This window comes from Nelumbo lutea, chromosome 8 (genome assembly GCF_056320005.1).
Source record: "Nelumbo lutea isolate HS-2025 chromosome 8, American lotus-T2T, whole genome shotgun sequence".
Lineage (NCBI taxonomy): Eukaryota > Viridiplantae > Streptophyta > Magnoliopsida > Proteales > Nelumbonaceae > Nelumbo > Nelumbo lutea.
Genome location: NC_142691.1, coordinates 49,872,919 through 49,892,799, shown reverse-complemented (window position 1 = coordinate 49,892,799; position 19,881 = coordinate 49,872,919). Strand labels below are relative to the sequence as shown.

Below are 19,881 nucleotides of genomic sequence, written 5' to 3'. Positions count from 1 at the left end.
TCTATCTTATCATGTAAAGAAAAGGAGAAAAGGTAATGAGAGACCCACATATGTATTAATTGATATTGACAAACATGAGGACAGATTACATACAAGAAAGGCCAACAGAGGCTCGTGCTAGGAAATTCTTATCTAGAATACGCCATCCAAACTAGCCTTAACACCCAAATGACATTAGTGCCCATTTATACATCCCCTAATTACATGATCCCACTTCCAATATGAATGGAAGTTGAAATATACTAACATAGCTAGGTTCTGTTTGGCATCAATGTGTTTCACAGGTGGGTTTCTTGAATCATAACAAATGATGTTTTTTTAAAGGGTAAAATACAAAAACCTCTCTCCAAGTTTCTGACAATAATAAAAACCTCTCCTTTGGTTTAACTTCAGCAAAATTCTCCCTATTATTTTCAAAAAAAATCGATAAAAAAACTCCCTTTTGTTAATGAACCTGATGGAAAACGTTGAAAATTGCATTTTTATCCTTACACCTCATCTAAGCTATTTGCAAAACACCAGTTTTACCCTTACTCGAAAAACTCATTACTCTCTCTTGAGAAAAAACCCTAACCCTAACTGTTGCAAGCAGACAAAGCTCGGAATATTCCACTTCCTAGAATATTCCGGAGACGATTCTTCACCGGACGATGGCTGGTTTTATATTGTTGGTCGATTTCTTCACGAGAGTTCATTTTCTTCTTCATGAGAGTTCGTTTTCATCTTGCAGCGGTTGTGTTCGGAATATTCTTCACCAAACAGCATATGTGGCTTTCCAAATATTTCGACGACTATCCTTCACCAGACGACATCTGTGTTTTTTAGGTTCGATTTCTAATTTCTTTAAGTTCGATTTCTGATTTTTTAGGTTCGATTTCTTAAGTTCAATATCTGATTTCTGATTTCTTGAGTTCATCTTGAGTTCTGATTTCTAAAGTTTGAGTTCTGATTTCTTAAGTTCGATTTCTGATTTGTTGAGTTCGATCTCTATCTAATCCGTCAAAGTAAAATATAGAAGACATGTCAAATGGGTCTGCCTAGCCATCCTGAACTGGGCAAATATGACAGCCCCTTCTTTGAATCCTTCTTGGCCTCTAAAACCTCTGCTTTGAGTCACAATACTCATAATATACTCTATCTCCTCTTTAACTTCTTTCATTGAAGGCCGATTCTGTCGTTGTTCCTCCAAGCACCCTATGGTGTATATCCAAATTAAATCTTTTTGAATGGCTAATTTGATTCGACAGTACATCAAACACGTTCTACACAATCTCAATCCTGCAAAGGCCATATCTTCCCATATTTTACAATGCTAGTTGACAACGAATGCATCAGCAGCTGGAGCATTACAGTATTTGTTCTAGCCAAAGATTTCAATAGCCCTGACTTCGGGCCTTTTAGAGTCTTCCTTGCATGAGAATGGTTACTATAAGAACTCTGTTTTCCACGGCCGCTTTCACTTGGTCCACCTTTGCATTTTCCCGCAACCTAAACAGTGTTGGTTGGTGCCAATGGACGGTACCAATGAATGCGTAACAGTGCTTAGGACCCATCAAGCTAGAAGGAGGCAACTCTTTGGAACCATTGGATTAGGAAGCAAGTAGGGGCAGGTCCGAAAAATTGATGCAAGGAAAAGTTTGTCGTCTGATAACAACCAAGTAGAAGAATAAGAAACCAAGAATAGAGATGAACATATGGAAGATATGATCCTATGACCGAACTGAAACAAAGATCAACTTAAGTGATTCTGACCTAAATCTTGTGGAGTTGGCTTTGCAGTTCCCTGGTTTTGTTGCTGAAAGACTTGCAGAAGTTGTGTGATCGGAATCCTTCTTCCTAGGTTCGTCATTCTTCTTCCTAGTTCGTTCTCCAGTTGCCCATCTTCCTTGTTCGTTCCTCACCCATTCTTCAGGAACCAAGATAATAAGAGAGGGCAAAGGGAATTTTAGTAAATATAGGTACGTAATAACTTGTACAGGAGTAAAATGGGTATTTAAAAAATTATAATCGATTTAACGTTTTTTGTCAGGTTCATTAACAAAAGGGAGGTTTTTGTTGTTTATTTTTTTTGAAAATAGAAAGAGGATTTTGCTAAAATTAAACCAGAGGAAAGGTTTTTATTAATGTTAGAAACTTCAAGGGAGGTTTTTGTATTTTACCCTTTTTTAAATCACTATGGCGCTCTTGAAAATGTAATGTGGCATATTCAAATTTGAAAAAGCTGATTGCTTTTTTTAGATGTCAAACTTTATTATAATGAATTATTTTTGAGAGGAAAGCCAAATCACTTCAGACCCCAAATCGGCATACATCTCTACTATATGGGTTTAGGGGGATGGCATTACGGCGTTCGTGTTTCTGTGGCCCTATTTTGAATTAAATCATAAGGGCTTTGATCAATCAAATCCCCTCCCCTATGATTATAAAAAACCACATGATTGGTTACCATATCAGTTGATTGGCTATATGTTTTTCTGGCATCATAGTCGAACCCTAAATACTGATGTGGCATGTCCACTGTTATATTATTAAACTAAAAAAAAAAAATAAAAGAGTACCGATTGAAGTCATTGAACGAAACTCTTGACACTTAACTTCTTGTATCAAGAGTATTGATACTTTGAACCTTGCATACAGCTCTGGTAATTAAAAATGTGATGTTTTAGAGTAAGAATGCCCCCTAAATATAAAAAAGATGTCTTTTTAGACATTTCCTCCAACAACACCCCATGCAAATAATCCAATACAAAATATAGTATGACCATTTGAAGTTAAATTTGTCCAACTAAATAAGTTTTTTTTTTTTTTTCTTTTCTTTTCTTTTTAGGTATGTTAGTCTTGGTTTGTTTGTGATGCATATTTCATTTGCACCGGTGGGTGGAATCTAAATTCTAATTTACCTTTTCCTTCAGATTTGACTGCCTTTGTTAATAAAATAGGAAGTAAAATGATTTGGTCCCCACCATATATGTATAAGAATGGAGATAGGAGAATGGTTATTTGTTTAGGAGTAAGGAAAAAAGCAAGATAATATGGTTCCCATCATATAAGAGAGAATTGAGGGAGGAGGAAAGTGGTGTAAATTTTGCATTTCCAGTAGGTGCAAATGAAATAAAAAAATTAAAAAGTGCAAAATTTGTATCAGGTAGGAGTACAAATCATTATTGCAAAGAAATGGTTGCAAATTTAGACCAGGTACAAAATATGCATCTGATTCAGATTTGCACTAAAACAAATAGAGTAAACACCTACATAATGGGAATGCAACATCACAGTTAAAAGCACTGCCCTCAAAGATTGATGTAGCAGTTTTTGCATCTACAAGCTAATTTCATCTATTACCCTTTCATGAGTTTCAAGTTGTTTATTCTTACTATTATTTTGGAACCAAATTTGATGGTGGACCAGAAATAGGATTGGTTGCTGCCAGCTGGTTTGGTCCAATCGACACCCAATCGAATAATCATGAATTGCACAATTTTATGGATTCTTTGGTTGGACCATCTGGTTTGAATGCTCTTTTCGTTTTTAACTTGGCAAGGAAACCAAGCTTGGGACATATAACCAGGTCTGAAAAAGAGAAAATCGGCCTATAAATTAAGCTTGGAGCATGTAAATGTAGATCACATTGTTGTATTCACGTGGCAACTTACACACTCGAAGGTGCATTCCTATTAGCGATCCAACAATTGGATAATAAGGTAACAACAATTTCGAATGCCCAAAAACAGTGTTTAAACTTTATGCATTCTTGATTATTGGGGTGTTTCATATTGATGGAAAATAAATAAATTTAATATTTTTATTGCACTCATTGCAAATAAATAAATAAAATAAAAAACGTTATATTAATGGAAAATTGAGTTAAGATTATTGTTGTGGATGGTTTGATTTTTAATCTCACAAGTTGTAATCATTCCTCTTGATCAGAGTCTTGGGTTGAAATACTTTCAAAGTCATCACAAAGATGAGTACTTAGATATAAGAGGATCTTCATTTACTAAGTGAGGATTGTAGCTTGGAGCCTTGGAGCAATGAAAGAGAAGGGCACCATTACTTTTGTCATCAAGATGATAGGAAATTATAAACTTGACTGCATTTGGATGCGATGTAAATCAAGAACCGATGTAATTTACATCGGTTCGGTTTTGTAAGTATTTGGAAAGAGGGTGTAATTATCATTGACGTTAAAATCTACTTCAGTTTAGTTTTGCGTGCGTTTGGATGGAGTGGAGTTTTACGTCGATAATTGATATAAAATCTCACAAGCTCTAAAGTTTTACATTGATAATTGATGTAAAAACTACATCGATTTTATTGATGTAAAACCTTACATTCTTCCACCCATCGCTATTTTTGAAAAGCAATGGTCATTTTCATGGTTTAGTGTAAAACGTCATTGGTGTAAAAATACACCGATGATGTTTTACACTGATTCCAAACACAGCCTTAGGGTCCGCTTAGTTCACAGTTGGAATTGGAATCAAAATCCTCCGGAATCCGAATGATCCATTCGCATAATCTATTTGGTTCAGACAAGAATGGGAATGGGAATTAGAATCAATAGGAATAAGATTTCATTCCCAAGAGAGGGGCAAGGAATGGCCATTCCCTCAAATAGGGGAATGCCATTCCAGCAGGAATGGGATTCCAATTCCACCCAACCAAATAGTTAGAATCGGAATAGATTCTAGACCAAGGTTCTAAATACCGATATGCCCGATACGTCGATAGGGGTATATCGGGCAGTATCGGTATTAGTTTTTACTTTTTTTTCATATCTGGTTCAGGGAGCCGGTTTAAGGTTCCTCCACCCCCTGAACTGGTCGAAAACCCTGGTACACCCTCTATAGGGGCATATCGGGGTGTTCCCAATACAATACATATCGACTGAAATAGGCCAATACATAACGATTTTTTTAACAATGTTCCAAACCCCTATTCCGATGAACCAAACGAGGCCTTACTTATCTTTAAATTTTATACTTGCTAATGATCACTGGATACCTCTAGTATAGGGCAAATTACACTTACATTCCATTTTTTGTTTGACATTCACTATTTGGTAAATCTAACTTGAATTGCTTATTTAATTTAAAAAAGTAATTAAGATTTAATTTGTAATTGACCTCATATTTCATGTGAATGGCACCCATACCATTGAAAGCCTTCATATTGAGTTTTTTCGTAGGTAGCTATGTCTGAAGTTGACACTATTTTATAAATTGGAGTTAATTATTTTCATTTTTTTGGAATGAATAGGTTCATGTCCAAAGTAGTATAACTTTGAATATGTAATGTCTGTACCATTTCATTAACTTGATGACATGAAAGGGGTCAATGTTTGTGATGGTAAAATCTCATAACAAGTATGTTTGGTATTGTAGCCGTTTATCGTTTTGTATATGGTTTATCTTGAAAAATGAGAAAAGTAATTGATAAAGATTTTTTTTTTTTTTTTTTTTTTTGTTGTTTGTTGTTGTTGTTTGACAGTTAAGTGCCATTAGGTGCCACTAAGTTGGAACAGTAAATAAGTGTTAAGAGAAACATTAAAATAAAACCTCTCCCATTGATTGGTTCTCACACAAACTAAGACAAATTCCCCCGCTTGACTTTCACTGCTAAGGCTTGTGTCAGGTCGGTAATTGGCATTAAAACTTTTGCTAGACTCTTATCGTTTTGGTACAAGGCTCAAACGATGATGACAATGACGATAACGTTGATTATGACTTAGGAAGTGTTTTGTTCAATTTAATAAAAGAAATTGAACAGTGAACCTATTGGTTCAACCGGAAAGGGTAAAATAGGCAAAAAGAAATCCGGTTGGTTCAATATTCGACCACACCCAGTGGATTGGCCGCATGTTATTGCTCGGTGGCAGAGATATGTAAATTTAGTTAAATTCAGGGTATAAAGATTAAAAAAAAAATGCTGGAAAAACGAGAGTGTTTTCTATATGAAACATCTTCGTAATTTCGATTATATCTGAGCCAATTTTCTGTTTCACTCCTGTTTCGGATCTTGGTTCCTCGCTGCTATCTCTCGATTTCCTTAGGGATTGCTCGAAACGCTAGGGTTTTCCCCAGATCTTCTGTGAATTAAGTTAATCAGATCTTGAATTCAGGTTTTAGATCGGCGTCTTGCCAATCTCTGTATTTGATTCTCATTTGTTCATCGGATTTCTCTGAGAAAATGCCGTCGGTTTATGGAGCTCGATTAACAACTTTTGAAGACTCGGAGAAGGAGAGCGAGTATGGATACGTTCGCAAGGTATCATCGGGTTTTGATCTGTTTTGTTCTTCGGTTGGTTTGGGCGAATTGGATTTAGTTTAGATTATTTTCCGCTTATTTGGACTGTTGTATGTGTCGTGGTTCCCGTATGTAGCTCGGATTGATGGTTGCTGCTGCCTGTTTAGTAGTGATAGTGACTCTGTTTCATATATTGGTGACATAGAGTTTCTTTTTTTCTTTTTGAATTGTTTTGTTTAAGATCTCTTTACTACAATTAGTATATTTTTCTTCTTGTTCTTCTGTTAGATTGATACTTAGAGTGGTAAGTTCAGTAAAAATCTGAACTTTTATAACCTTGATGAATGATGATCTCAGAGGGGGCATATTTAATATACAGAACTGCTGGGTTTATTTACCAAAAAAACAAAAAAGAACTGCTGGTTTTCTTTCGACTTACTGGACTTGATTCTTTCCTCACTTCGCATATTGTTTGACAGGTATCAGGACCAGTCGTTGTTGCAGATGGAATGGCAGGGGCTGCTATGTATGAACTTGTTCGTGTTGGTCATGACAACCTTATTGGAGAAATTATTAGATTGGAAGGAGATTCTGCTACAATCCAAGGTCCTTTTAATAGAGCTTTCCTATTATTGGTGTTTTTTTTTTCTTATCATTGTACAAGTCCTGAATTTTTTCTGCCCCGTTTCTGTTCCATTTTCATGTTTTTTTCTTTTCTTTACTAGATTCTCGTCCTGTTCTTTCATGTGGCATTTGGTTAAAGCAAAAATAATTACAAGTTTAATGGAAGCCTGTTTTCTTTTGTATTTCAGTGTATGAAGAAACAGCTGGTTTGATGGTGAATGACCCTGTTCTACGAACACACAAGGTACTCTTGAAGGCTTTTCTGTGCTTGATTGTCAGTAATTGATTCTACTAACTGGTTCTTTTTGCAAATTGTGCATTGCTCTTGCAGCCACTGTCAGTGGAGTTGGGACCTGGCATTTTGGGAAACATTTTTGATGGTATTCAGGTTTGTTTAAAATCTACTTGACAGTATAGAATTATTTGTAATGATAAAAAATAATGTCTTACTCTTAGATCTACCTGTTAATTTCTTTATTATTTTCTTATTTTAACATCAACCATTTTTTCACTTGAGCATTTTGTTGTTGGTATTGCGATTTGTGAGTTAGCATAAAACAGGATCTTATGCTTGGCTGTTGTCCATGTTTATTTAGAGGCCTCTGAAAACCATTGCCAAAAGATCTGGTGATGTGTATATTCCACGGGGTGTCTCTGTACCAGCTCTGGACAAGGATATACTTTGGGAATTCCAACCAAAAAAAATAGGTAATATTTTTCCCATATTGCTGTCTACTCCTAACATGATGGGTTAGTGCTTTTGGATGCTTGGTACTGATTAGTTCAACTTTCTTCTACTGGTTGCAGGTGAAGGAGATCTTCTAACTGGTGGAGACTTATATGCTGTAAGTTTAGTAGCTGCAAATTTATTTTATAAAAGTTCAATGGTGCCTTGTGAAAAAGGTTTTGGCACTCAACTCTTCATATTTTGTTCCTATATTGCATTTCACTGAAGTATATACATGGATTGCATTACATTGCAGACTGTCTTTGAGAACAGTTTGATGCAGCACCGTGTTGCACTTCCTCCTGATGCTATGGGAAAGATCACTTACATCGCACCTGCTGGTCAATACTCACTGAAGGTTTGTCTGTGACTTATTTTCTTTTGCTTTTCGGTCAGTGTTATGTATCATTCACATTGTCATTTTTCTCAACAGTTAAGGTTCTTTCATAATGTTGGACATTGGGATTTTCCTTGGTATTTATGTTGAATTGTACTGGATCTAAGCTTTGGGATCTGTGGTGGGATTATTTTCTATTTGTTTGTTCTGTTTCCCTTTGACATTTTGCGCCTTGGGACCTTTCGCGAAAGTGGTAGTATCCTAGTTACTACTCATGACTATGGCGAAGTTTAAATGTGTATTTGTGTTTTTATGATTAATTAGGTAATCATTTTAGAATTTTGTTTTGATTTACCACTTTATTTTCTTCTTGGTGGGTTTAGCATTACTAGTTTGTTTTGTGTTCAAATGCTAGGTAATCTGGTTCATAGTTACCTAATTCTCTTGAAGTTTAGAACTTATGAACTGGTTCATTTCATGTTATTTTCTTTGGATTGGTAAACAATCAAAGTTTTATTAACATGTCAAAATGTTGCGCAGCTTTATTTTGTCTTGTGCCTCTTTTTGTAGGATAGCTTTCTACCTACCCCATAAGTTTTATTATATATATTTACAACCATGGTTTGCAATTCCAATATTTATGGACATTTCTCCATGTAGAGATGAAGAAATTTCAGAGATATTTTGCTAAGATATTTGGAAAATCTAAAAAACCGGAGCAAAGAATTAGTTAATAAACTTTCAAGGAATCATTTGAAGTATAATTGCACATCTAAGGCTCAATAAACCGGAGCAAAGAATTGTTTAATTCAAATTGGAGAAAATTAGGAGACTTTAATATGTATCTTCTTCTTTATCTCCCTTTTAGTCTTTTAGCCATCTTCTATTCATTAAATATGTCACTTGCCATTTTGATTTTTCTCTTTTTTTTGTATATATATATATTTTTAGATTGTGAATACTCTTTTGTAGTTATATATATTTTTCTTTTTTCTTTTGAATATTAGTGGCTTAATAAGTGAATCATATCAAAATAATAAGCCAATTATCCAAACATCAATTCATCATTGGTTCTTTTATGAAAATATTTTAAAAAAATTATGATGATTTTGTTCAATATGAAAATCTTTTTAATAATATTTTAAAATTTTAAATCTTAAATATATAGTCTATCAATGAAATCTGAAATATCATTTAGATATCGGCAAAATGGGGATATTTTAGGGAAATTTTGCCAAATATTATTGCTGATACTGTGAACCATGTTTACTATTGGTTCTCCAATGGAAGTACTCCCCAAAATAGTTAATCCGAGTAGGTTCCCTTTCTGGCTAACTCGTCAGCCATGCCATTGGCACTTCTAGGTGTCTAATGAAATGGAGCATTCAATTCAGCCATCAATTTCCTAACTTACTGACTAATATATCTGTATTTCCATTTGTCCTTTGTTTTACATCTGAGCCAGCGTACAACTACTTTAGAGTCACCTTCCACCGTGGTATCTCTATAGTTTTTACTCAATCTTAAACCATATAGGACTTCCAAGACTTCTGCCCTCGGAGATTTTTACATATTTTTATTTAGTATAATTGAGATTTTTACATTTGTTTATTCAGTATACTGGGGTTATTTTGTGCTGCAATGTTTTGATCCATTCTGTATATGCAGGATACTGTTCTGGAGCTTGAGTTTCAAGGTGTAAAAAAGCAGTTTACTATGCTTCAGGTTATTAACTTAACTCCAGATGTCAAGTTAGTTATCATGTACTTCATACTTGCATTCTGAAAATGGTGCACATTCCTCTTAATGGGGTTCTCTCTTCTCCTATGCAGACCTGGCCAGTCCGTTCACCACGGCCTGTTGCAACTAAGCTTGCAGCTGATACACCTCTTCTGACTGGGCAGGTGACAACAAATTAAATACATTATCTCATGCTGTGATCTATGGCTGTTCCATTTTAAGACTTTGGTGTTCCTAATGGTTTTGTTTCTTACCTTGAATAGCGTGTTCTTGATGCTCTTTTCCCCTCTGTTCTTGGAGGAACTTGTGCTATACCTGGAGCATTTGGTTGTGGAAAAACAGTCATTAGTCAAGCTCTTTCCAAGGTGGATTGGTTATTCATTCTGAAAGTTTCCTTGCATTTGGATATTTAAAGCATTTGTTTTTATTCTTGGAGTTCTCATGCATATATATGTTGTATGTTTACCTGCAGTACTCCAATTCTGACACTGTGGTTTATGTTGGATGTGGAGAAAGAGGAAATGAAATGGCAGAGGTATATATTATTTTCCTATCAGTTTTTTATATATAACCAATTTATTGTCTTCAAACTTTTAAAAGTTAGTCTTCACATCAGGTTCTTATGGACTTTCCTCAACTGACAATGACGCTACCTGATGGCCGTGAAGAATCTGTCATGAAGCGTACAACACTTGTGGCTAACACTTCTAACATGCCTGTGGCTGCTCGTGAAGCCTCCATTTATACAGGTTACTCCATTGCTTTTTCCTTCTAACTTGTGTATTAAATCATTCAATTTAAGTACAATTTTGATATTCAACTGATATTGGATGAATTGGATTTCTTCCTTTTACTGCTAACTTCATTTTTGTCTTGTGGTATTTAAAGGTCTTGCTGCTACATTTTGTGTTGAAATTCTAAATGTAATGAAATTCGTTCTCTGAGATTGATTGAAATTTTAAATTCATTGGCATGTAACATGTTACCTGAATACCTTTACAAGGGTGTCATATTGTGTTGGTACTTGAGTTGTCAATATAAATATCATATCTGATACCTTGTCGAGCTGTACCCTTGCAGTTGTTGAGTAGTTTAGGCAGGCAAAACTTTCACTGATGCCATCCATGTGCTTGAGAAAAAAAAATGTTTTTTTTTTTTTTTTTTCTGTTATTTGCATAAGGAGAATGTATAATGACAAGGTAGAAGTTAATCTCATTTGGAGACAAACAATTGCGCTCAGTCTTAACATGCATAAGCATATATTTTGATGGCTTACCGGTTTGGTTCTTGCTTGAGTTTATATAAATGGGTCATGTGAAGTATCAATGATGGAATTGGAACTAGAGACAGTAACCTGATGGGGAAATGCTCTTTCAATGCAAGCAAAGGCAGGCTCTAACCTAAAGAATTTAGGTGTTTTTGTAAATATCAATTTCTAATACTGTTCATCAAACTGGAAAGGCCACCTGGTCATGGGTCAAGCGGTTAAACCACTGGGTTGATCTAGTGGCCAGTGATGTCATATATAAATAGTAACATGAAGGTGGGCCTTGGCACAACATTTGGGTTGCTCCATTGCAACATGGGTGACCAGGGTTCAAATCTTGGAAACAGCCTTTCTGTATGTTCAGGGGTAAGGCTGTGTACATCTGTCCCTCCCCAGACCTCGCATTGGTGGGAGCTTTGTGCACTGGGCAGTCTGGGCTGCCCTTTTATGTTATGTATACTATAACATGTGTATTGTCTGTGGGTTAATGGTCATTTTTCTAATCTTCATTCAAGTGATTCAGGTTCAATTCTTGTAAATCACGTTTCTATAAAAAATACATACGTATACATGTATACACATACATATATATATATGCATATTTGATCAATATAAGTGTTAAATAAACAAAAAAACCAAATGGTGTTGTGGCGTAATGGTAATAAGATTTTTTTTCTCAATAGGAGGTTGAGTTGAATACCCTGCATTATCATTTTACAAATTACAATGTACGATGAAACAGTGACCCAGGTGGTTTTTTGATTTAATGTTTACCCAGGTTAATAGTGGATCAGATGTTTTTTTTTTTGGGAAAAATTAAAAACCGTTGTTTAAAAAACTGGATTGACCTCAAGTTCCTAAGTTTGACGGTCCAACTGTCCAGTCTGGTCTGATTCTTACAATATAGGTGAGTTTATTCTCATACATAGGGATTTTTAATAACCAAAACATCTATTGCATAATACTTTTTAAAAATGATTCACCTGGCAAATTTAGATTACACTAATATTTGTCAACTGTCTTAATAACATGCTCAAGATCCTGAGGGTTTTATGTCACTACTACTTTCCACGTGTGAATTGTTTTTTTACATATGTTTGATGTCAGATGGAGAAAAAGGAAACAAGGAAAGCTTTTACTAGTATCCATTTTCTTCCTGCAGCCAATATTCTGTACTTGTAAACCTTCATGTTATAAAATGGTTTCTGTTTTCTTGCATCTAATGTGAATATGGAATTCTCAGGCATCACGATAGCTGAATATTTCAGAGACATGGGCTACAATGTTAGTATGATGGCTGATTCAACATCACGATGGGCAGAAGCACTTCGTGAAATATCAGGGCGGCTGGTAAATTTCCTTTATTTTATCTGATATGATACATCATGTCATTGCTTTGTTTTGGATGCTTTTTTTTTATTCTTTTTCTGTTCTATGGAGGGAAAGAAGATATTTTTTTGAACAATAACAAAATTTCATGGAATTCAATTATTAAAGGATTACATACAACTAGAGGGAGGTAAACTGTCTTAACTTCCCCACAAGCAAAAAAACAGAATTAGAAATAAGCCCAGAACATAGAATCCCTATTCACCCCTTGCTTAGCTAGCCTGTCAGCAAAAGAATTTGCTGTTCTTTTAACCCAACTGTACTTTACTTCAATATCCTTTGGCAACCATTTAAATATTTTCCTCTCATTGCTGTATTTCCACATTCCAGGTTTATCTTCCTTTAACCAACTTACCGCCACCTCCAAGAGGTTTATCTTCCTTTAACCAACTTACCACCACCTCCGAATCTCCTTCAATAACCAGCCTCCTAATATCCAGGTCTCTTGCTCTTTGAAGCCCTCCAAGGATGCTGATATCTTAGCCCTAAGGGAGTCACCCTCTCCAATTGGGCCGTAGAATAGGGCTAGAGCATTCCCTTCCTCATTTCTGAAAATCCCCCCAATACTTGATTGCCCTGGATTCCCAATGCTACTGCCATCAAAATTCAATTTTATAAAACCAGCAGGAGTGGGGGGGGGGGGGAGGTCCAAGGAGGACTTATGATCTTTTTAACCTGGGCTGATTTTTCTATATCTTTCCAACATCTCAACAAATCATCCACAGAAAAGTCTGTAAACATTTCCATGGATTTCAGCCAGTGGATCAGCTCTATTAGGTTCTCAGCATCCCTCTCCCTTTCCGAAAAAATTCTGGAATTTCTTTCTTCCCACAAAGACCAACATATTGCAGCCCTTACTCTCCTCCACATGATCCTACCCCTTTTCACTGGCCAGCTGAAAAAGGATGGTGAAAACAAACTCTGTACATTCAGCGGAGGGTTCCAGCTACACCCAAAAAGGGATAAAGCCCAGACCCAAACAACTTCTGCATAATGGCAAGACACTAATAAGTGGTACCCAGTCTCTCCATCAGCTTTGCAAAGAACATACCTGTACAATAGTGCTTGTCTTCGTTTTGTAATTCCAATATTATGATACCCAGACACCTGTACAATAGTGCCGTCTTGTCAGATATTTCAATTTTTAGTGTAAATTTCTTATCTGATACTGTATACAGCTGTATCCTGGTAATATAGATAGCAGTGCCAATCATGTGAACATATATACATATTAAGACACCTTTTCTAAGCTGATATCATTTCTGGTAATTTATTCTGTTCAAGATGGTGCAGTCTTAGGATAACTTACTGTTGTCACATTCAAACCTTCTAATTTTGTTGGGAACTTGTTCCAATGGTATTTCCTACTTTATCATGGGGCCTGTATGTTTTTCAGTAGATTAATTCTTGCTGCTATTCTCACTAGCTATGCTATCATCACAATATCAAGCTAAATGTTATTTCAGCAGGACTTTGGATGTTTGAGGCTGGATCTGAAAGCATTTTGCCTTAGAAATGCTTTGTAATTTACATGCGAAATATATTACAGTATCAGAGACATTAAACAATTCCAATCTGAGATGTGTGTGTTTGTGTTACATGCGAAATATATTACAGTATCAGAGATATTAAACAATTCCAATCTGAGATGTGTGTGTTTGATTCCACATTTTAAGATGCCAGTTTAAGGGTATGTGCTATGCATGTGTGCAAGTAAAGGGTAAAGATATAAGTCGTTACATTTTATGTGCACTATATAATTGGATTTAACTTTTATGGTGTGCTATGAACGTGTGCATTATATAGTCAAATTTAACTTTTATGACCTGCACCAGACAAGTATATCTGCTTTATAATAGTATAGATATATTATCGTGGAAAGCTGTAACTTTATTCGATTTCATCTTGAATTCTGAATACCCTTCCAAATTCCTATTGGTAAACGCCTTTGTATAAAACACCTTGATATTTTTACCTCTCATAAACCACCACTTTTATATTTTTTACCTCTCATAAGCTTCTCAAATTTTGTTATCAAGTGATGTCAAATTGTTTGTTAAATATGGTAATGCACAACGGACCTAGTTCTGGAGCTCAATTTTAAGGAGACGATTTTGAGGAACTGAAGTTTCTTTTTCTCTGATTGGTAATTAGCGACATTTTATTAATTCTGAAAATGAATGATATAAAAAAGAATTTGTACCTTCCACACCTAAGAGAATTATGACAGCCTCTGCTGCCATACCAATTGATTTTATCCTTTTACATTCTTTTCCACCTGACAGTCCAATACCCAAGGGATGCTCACCCAATTGGGGTTCAAAACTATGGGTCTCAAGAGAACTAGGGTTTCATAAGAAAAAACTCTTCTAGGTTGGGGAATAAATAATTGATGAAAGTTAATGGAAATTAGAGTGGGAAGTGGGGTAATTTGTGGATATACTGAACTGTTTAGGGCTATTTAGGAAGCTTTTGGGAGGGAGGAAAAGATTGTTATTTGGGTAGTTTTTATGTGGTTACTTTTTAACCAATAAATGGGGTTAAAAGCTAGATAAGAAATTATTTCTATTACCTTTTCTCCCTAAACAATAAAAGCAATCTAAAATTCAGAGATCCAGTTCAGTAAAGGAGATTTATCTGGATCAGTAATGTACTGATCAAATAAAGAAAAAAGGATCAAGTTTGGACCCAGTTATATATTGTTATACTCTGGAAAGTTCTTGTAATCTGTTTTTAAATTAATAAAAATTTCTCTTTTGCTGATAAAAAAAAGTTTTGACCCAGTTGTCTCTTTCTAATCCTCTAATATTCTAAATTTTGCAAGTCCAGTAAAAGTATGGCAAGCAGGATGGAAAACTTCAAATTTGATGTTTATAATTCACTTGAACCATGATCCATCAAGAAGTTACTCTGAGGACCCGTTGATTATTGATTATCATGTTTAAATTTGTTGGATGTGTGCTAGTGTACATCTAGGTTGTAAATCCTGACCCTCATCCTCTGAACTTATGTAAATATTTGTGAGAATGGTACCTTGACATAGACTTAGATGGTTTGGTCATGTGCATAGAAGACCACTTACAGCATCTGTAGGAAGAGTTGATCTGTTACAAGTTGGGGCTAGAAGGGCTAGGAGCAGAAATGGGCATAAATCAAAGTAGTAAGAAATGATTTAAGCACTCATAATTTAACAATGGATATAGCATTAAACAGAAAGGAATGGTGAAACAGGATTTATGTATCCAATCCCATACTAGCTGGAATGAGGCTTAGATGATGATGATGATGATGGTATTAGACCTGTTCATGGGCTGGGCTTGCGCTTGGCTTTTGCCAAATTTTGAATGGGTTCCAGCCCGAAGCCCGAGCCCGACAGTGTAAGTCAGGCCCGAGGCCTGGCCTGTGAACAGGTCTGGGTGGTACCTTGATGCTTTCTTTTGCAATCAAACTTAATCTTATAATTACCAATCAAAATTTTGCAGGTCTTCTGGGGTCTGGACAAGAAGCTTGCTCAGAGGAAACATTTCCCATCTGTGAACTGGCTTATTTCCTATTCGAAGTACTCAAAGGTGTATTTTTGAGATGTTTCCATATATTACACAACCCAGATGATATTATTCTTCCTTAAATACTTGAATTTAGTATAACATTTACCACTTGTTGACCGGATTGTAAAAATTTGTTTCTCACATTCAATTCATGTGTTCCCAGGCCTTGGAATCTTTCTATGAACAATTTGATCCAGATTTCATTGACATCAGGACCAAAGCCCGTGAGGTGTTGCAGAGAGAAGATGACCTGAATGAAATTGTCCAAGTAGGTTTACTTGCTTTAGATTTTTTGTGTTGTGGGTTTTCCAGTCTCAGTTAAAATCTTGTATTTTGTTATTGTTTGATGAATGTAATTATGTCAAACTGGTAGAATAAGAATAGTTTCCTTTCTACCTATTGTGAAATGAGGCAGGTAGTAAATGAATCTACCATGTAGGTCTTAATATCTTAGATCAAGATTCTAAACAATCCAATACATAAAAGGTTGTGGTTATTCCAGGGTGTTGAGCAAAGTAACTCATTGCAGACGTGAAAATGTAAGGATTGGGTTGTTTAGATCATTTGATCATGCTGATGTCTCAAAAATATATTAACTGAAATTAATTTAGTGTAAGGTCAGATGACTAAAACCCTGTCTGTCTGTGAAGAGGTGCGTATTAATAGATTTAAGTTTGATGTCCAATATTTGCGTCTGCTATCATTGAAAACTAAGACCTTTTCAATTGATTATCCTAGTTACTAGTATAATGGATGATCTTATGGCTGTTTATGTTGTTTCAGCTTGTTGGGAAAGATGCTTTAGCAGAAACAGATAAGATTACCCTGGAGACTGCAAAACTTCTGAGGGAGGACTATCTTGCCCAGAATGCATTTACTCCGTGAGTACCTTTTGAAATTTAACCAATATAAAATTCTCGTAGGATCAATTTTTTTCGTTATGTTTATAAGGGATAATAATTTATCTTTTTCTTTGTATCACTGCAACAGATATGATAAATTCTGTCCATTCTACAAATCTGTATGGATGATGCGCAACATAATTCATTTCTATAATTTGGCAAATCAGGTAAAGCCTATAGCCTTTTTTTCTTGCATTTTTTACTGTTTGTTTTTTGTTTTTTTTTTTTTTCGTGGCCAAGCATTGCGATCTTAGTTGGGTGTTGTATGTCATTTAATGGAGTGGACAAGTTCTAGTGCCAGTCCAATCTGCATCCATTTTTTTACTTTGTTGAGACTTGAGATATACCCATTGTAAAATCTGGGTTAGGTTTGGGTTAAATATTTGACTTTTGGGGTCAGATTTGGATCCGAGCATTGGTTTCCAATCAATCTTTACTAGGATAATCTGAGATTTGGATATAATGCAGAGTGGGTTGGTTTGGGATTAATTCTTCTGAAGGGAGTCATAGAAGAGCTGAATATCAGGTCCTTCTGGCATTGGAGGAATTTTCAGGAATGAAGAAGGAAATATCATTGCACTATTCTCAGGCCCAATTAGTGAAGGGGATTCATTAAGAGCTGAAATTATGGTTATGGAAGGGATCCAAAAGGGTAAAGAGCTGAATATCAGGAAGTTGGTGATAGAAGGTGATTCGAAGCTTGTAATTAGCTGGCTTCAAAAAAACGAGGAAGAGGGATGGTGGTGCTACATTCATGAAAAGAGAAAAGCTGTTAATTTGCTGCAAGGGGTAGAGGTGTCTTGTAATTGGGTTGAAAGAGACGCAAATGCTGTTGCTGACACGCTTGCTAAACAGGAGGTGGGAAGGAATTAGTTAATGTTCTTACTTCTAATGTCTTAAGATTTCAAACCTATATGTTTATGAACATTGTCTCTCTAGTCTGGAATGAACAGGCTTCTTGATCATGATAGCATCTCTATTAATGTTCTCAGAAAATTCTTTTAAACAACTGATGGGGTTTGCAGGCGGTGGAGCGAGCAGCTGGTATGGATGGCCAGAAGATATCTTACAGCCTTATCAAACATCGGATGGGAGATCTCTTTTATCGTTTAGTGTAAGTGGGGTAAAATCTTGGGGAAGAGGGGGTAAACCTTGTTTTGGACAATTGCATATATTATGATTTGCATGTGATGTGATACGATTCGGTAATCTTTCAATGTTACAGGTCTCAGAAATTTGAGGACCCAGCAGAAGGGGAGGAAGCCCTGGTGGCAAAGTTCAGGAAACTACATGAGGATCTGACTACTGGTTTCCGCAACCTTGAGGATGAAACACGATGATCAGATACTTCATCCAGCTTGTAGATCATCCACTTCGGCCATGCTGATCCACAGCCATGAAACTGGATCTTTTCTTTTTCTTTTTGTAGGGCCTATATATCGGATGATGTTGGTGGGTCTATGTCATTGTACCTTTTCTCTTGTGCATGTTTGCTCTTTTGTTTATTGCGGCTATTATTTCCTCACTAAAGGGGCTGAACCAGGTAAATTCATATTTATATATAGATATCTATAGAATAAGATTCAATCGATTTCGCACTCTCTTTCTAATTTCTGTTGGTCATAATTTCATATAAATTGTTTTTGATCGTCTTATCACTTATGGCCGGCACTGGCAAGCTGGGTAATGTGAAGGTAGTTGATATGATGAGGTTCAAAATATCGATACGCCGGCGGCGTTTCGATACTTGTTTTTTTATTTTTATTTTATTTTTCCAAAACTGGTTCAGGGGAGCCGGTCTAAGGCCCCTCCATTCCCTGAACCGGTTAGGCCCCCGATACACCCACTGTAAGGGAGAATTGGAAGGGTCTCGGAATGATACGTATTGACCGATACGGGCTGATACGTAACAATACTTTGAACTTTTATGCTATATAGGATCAACGGTCGAACTTGGGGATTTTGTTGAATTTTATCCATGCTTTGTAATTCGTTCGGTTTCTTCGGAACATGGTAAATTCTCGTTGAAAATTTCTCAATTTCCCCGGGTAGATAAAAAGAAAATCTCCTATAGTAAGGAATTTTAAATATTGCTGTTTGGTTGATATTTCAAAAAAAGATGGAAATATCAATTAACTTTTTCGAATTGGATTGTATTAGAATTTTAAAATTTGGCAAAATATGTATAAAAATGTCACTAGTTTTGTTCTAATCAATTCAAAATAACCGTTAGATGTCAAAATGCTAAAATAGTAAAATTGCTTTTTAATGAAAAGGTATTTAGAGTTTTATAACAGTGTTTTAAAACCCGAACATGAGGTTGATTAGGTTTGTTGGGATGATTTGCTCATCCGGGTTGAAACTAGGATGACCTTCAGATGGGTTAAGTTTTTTTAGGGTTTCATTGTCCCCTTTTTTGTTTCATAAAATGAGATAAAAAAGAGACCAAGAAAGGAGGGTGACTTACCACAGTCCTCTATCCACCATTCTCTCTCTCTAAGTCTCTTCTCCATATATATAATATTAAAATTCAAATGTCTATTAGTAATTAGCCATGCACATGCGTTTTTTTGGTAATGAATTATGAAACATAAGAATAACAAACAAGAAACAAGAGAGTGAAGAGACAAACAAAACTTGTAACCAAGCAACTGGTATCATTAATGTGCCAACCAATTTATCAGATGCTTTTCTTTGTCAAATTCATCGGGGAAAGTAAGTAGCATACATTTTTCCATTGTTTATATAAAAACGCCGGTCATGTCATAAGTGCGATTTAAGGGAGAGGGGTCTTATGTTTTTACAACTACAGCAGAAGGATCTGCCAAAAAACAAAGCAACCAAACAAAGAGCTTTAACTGCAACAAGCTTGAACCTAACCAAGTCAATTCCTCTCAACTGAAAGTCCGAAACTTCAGCCTCACCCACCCTAAATATCTCACAAAAACAGCTTTAACTTTGACAAACAAAACCTATACACACCAGCCCAAGCCGAAAAACCCCTTCTCTCAAATTGCGCCTTTTCACCAATATTGTTTTAGTTAGAGGCAATAACAATTGTTTCCAAATTATTTCATTATTTTAAAAGGCTTAAGCCC

The 19,881-nt window shown here is 35.7% G+C and overlaps 1 protein-coding gene and 2 long non-coding RNA genes across 4 annotated transcripts; 2 read left to right on the top strand and 1 right to left on the bottom strand.

Moving 5' to 3' along the window:
* Positions 1–394: 394 nt before the first annotated feature.
* Positions 395–4,197, top strand: LOC148844110 (uncharacterized). Of its 2 annotated transcripts, XR_016103361.1 has the most exons (3): positions 500–825; positions 3,542–3,701; positions 3,931–4,197. It is a non-coding gene; the product is annotated as an uncharacterized LOC148844110 (long non-coding RNA). The 2 variants fall into 2 exon arrangements; XR_016103362.1 differs by lacking the exon at positions 3,542–3,701 and having other exon boundaries at positions 395–825.
* On the bottom strand, positions 1,203–1,925 carry LOC148844111 (uncharacterized). Its single transcript, XR_016103363.1, has 2 exons — positions 1,753–1,925; positions 1,203–1,644 (listed from the first exon to the last, which is right to left on the bottom strand). It is a non-coding gene; the product is annotated as an uncharacterized LOC148844111 (long non-coding RNA).
* Positions 4,198–5,941: 1,744 nt separating the features above from the next.
* Positions 5,942–18,374, top strand: LOC148844109 (V-type proton ATPase catalytic subunit A-like). Its single transcript, XM_088959502.1, has 19 exons — positions 5,942–6,270; positions 6,729–6,855; positions 7,062–7,117; positions 7,205–7,261; positions 7,470–7,581; positions 7,681–7,718; positions 7,857–7,958; positions 9,606–9,662; positions 9,770–9,841; positions 9,941–10,042; positions 10,150–10,212; positions 10,294–10,426; positions 12,188–12,294; positions 15,807–15,902; positions 16,045–16,149; positions 16,665–16,762; positions 16,872–16,950; positions 17,809–17,897; positions 18,009–18,374. The coding sequence occupies exons 1-19, from the start codon at positions 6,193–6,195 to the stop codon at positions 18,121–18,123; spliced, it is 1,686 nt and encodes a 561-aa protein (XP_088815628.1). The 5' UTR covers positions 5,942–6,192; the 3' UTR covers positions 18,124–18,374.
* Positions 18,375–19,881: the final 1,507 nt, after the last annotated feature.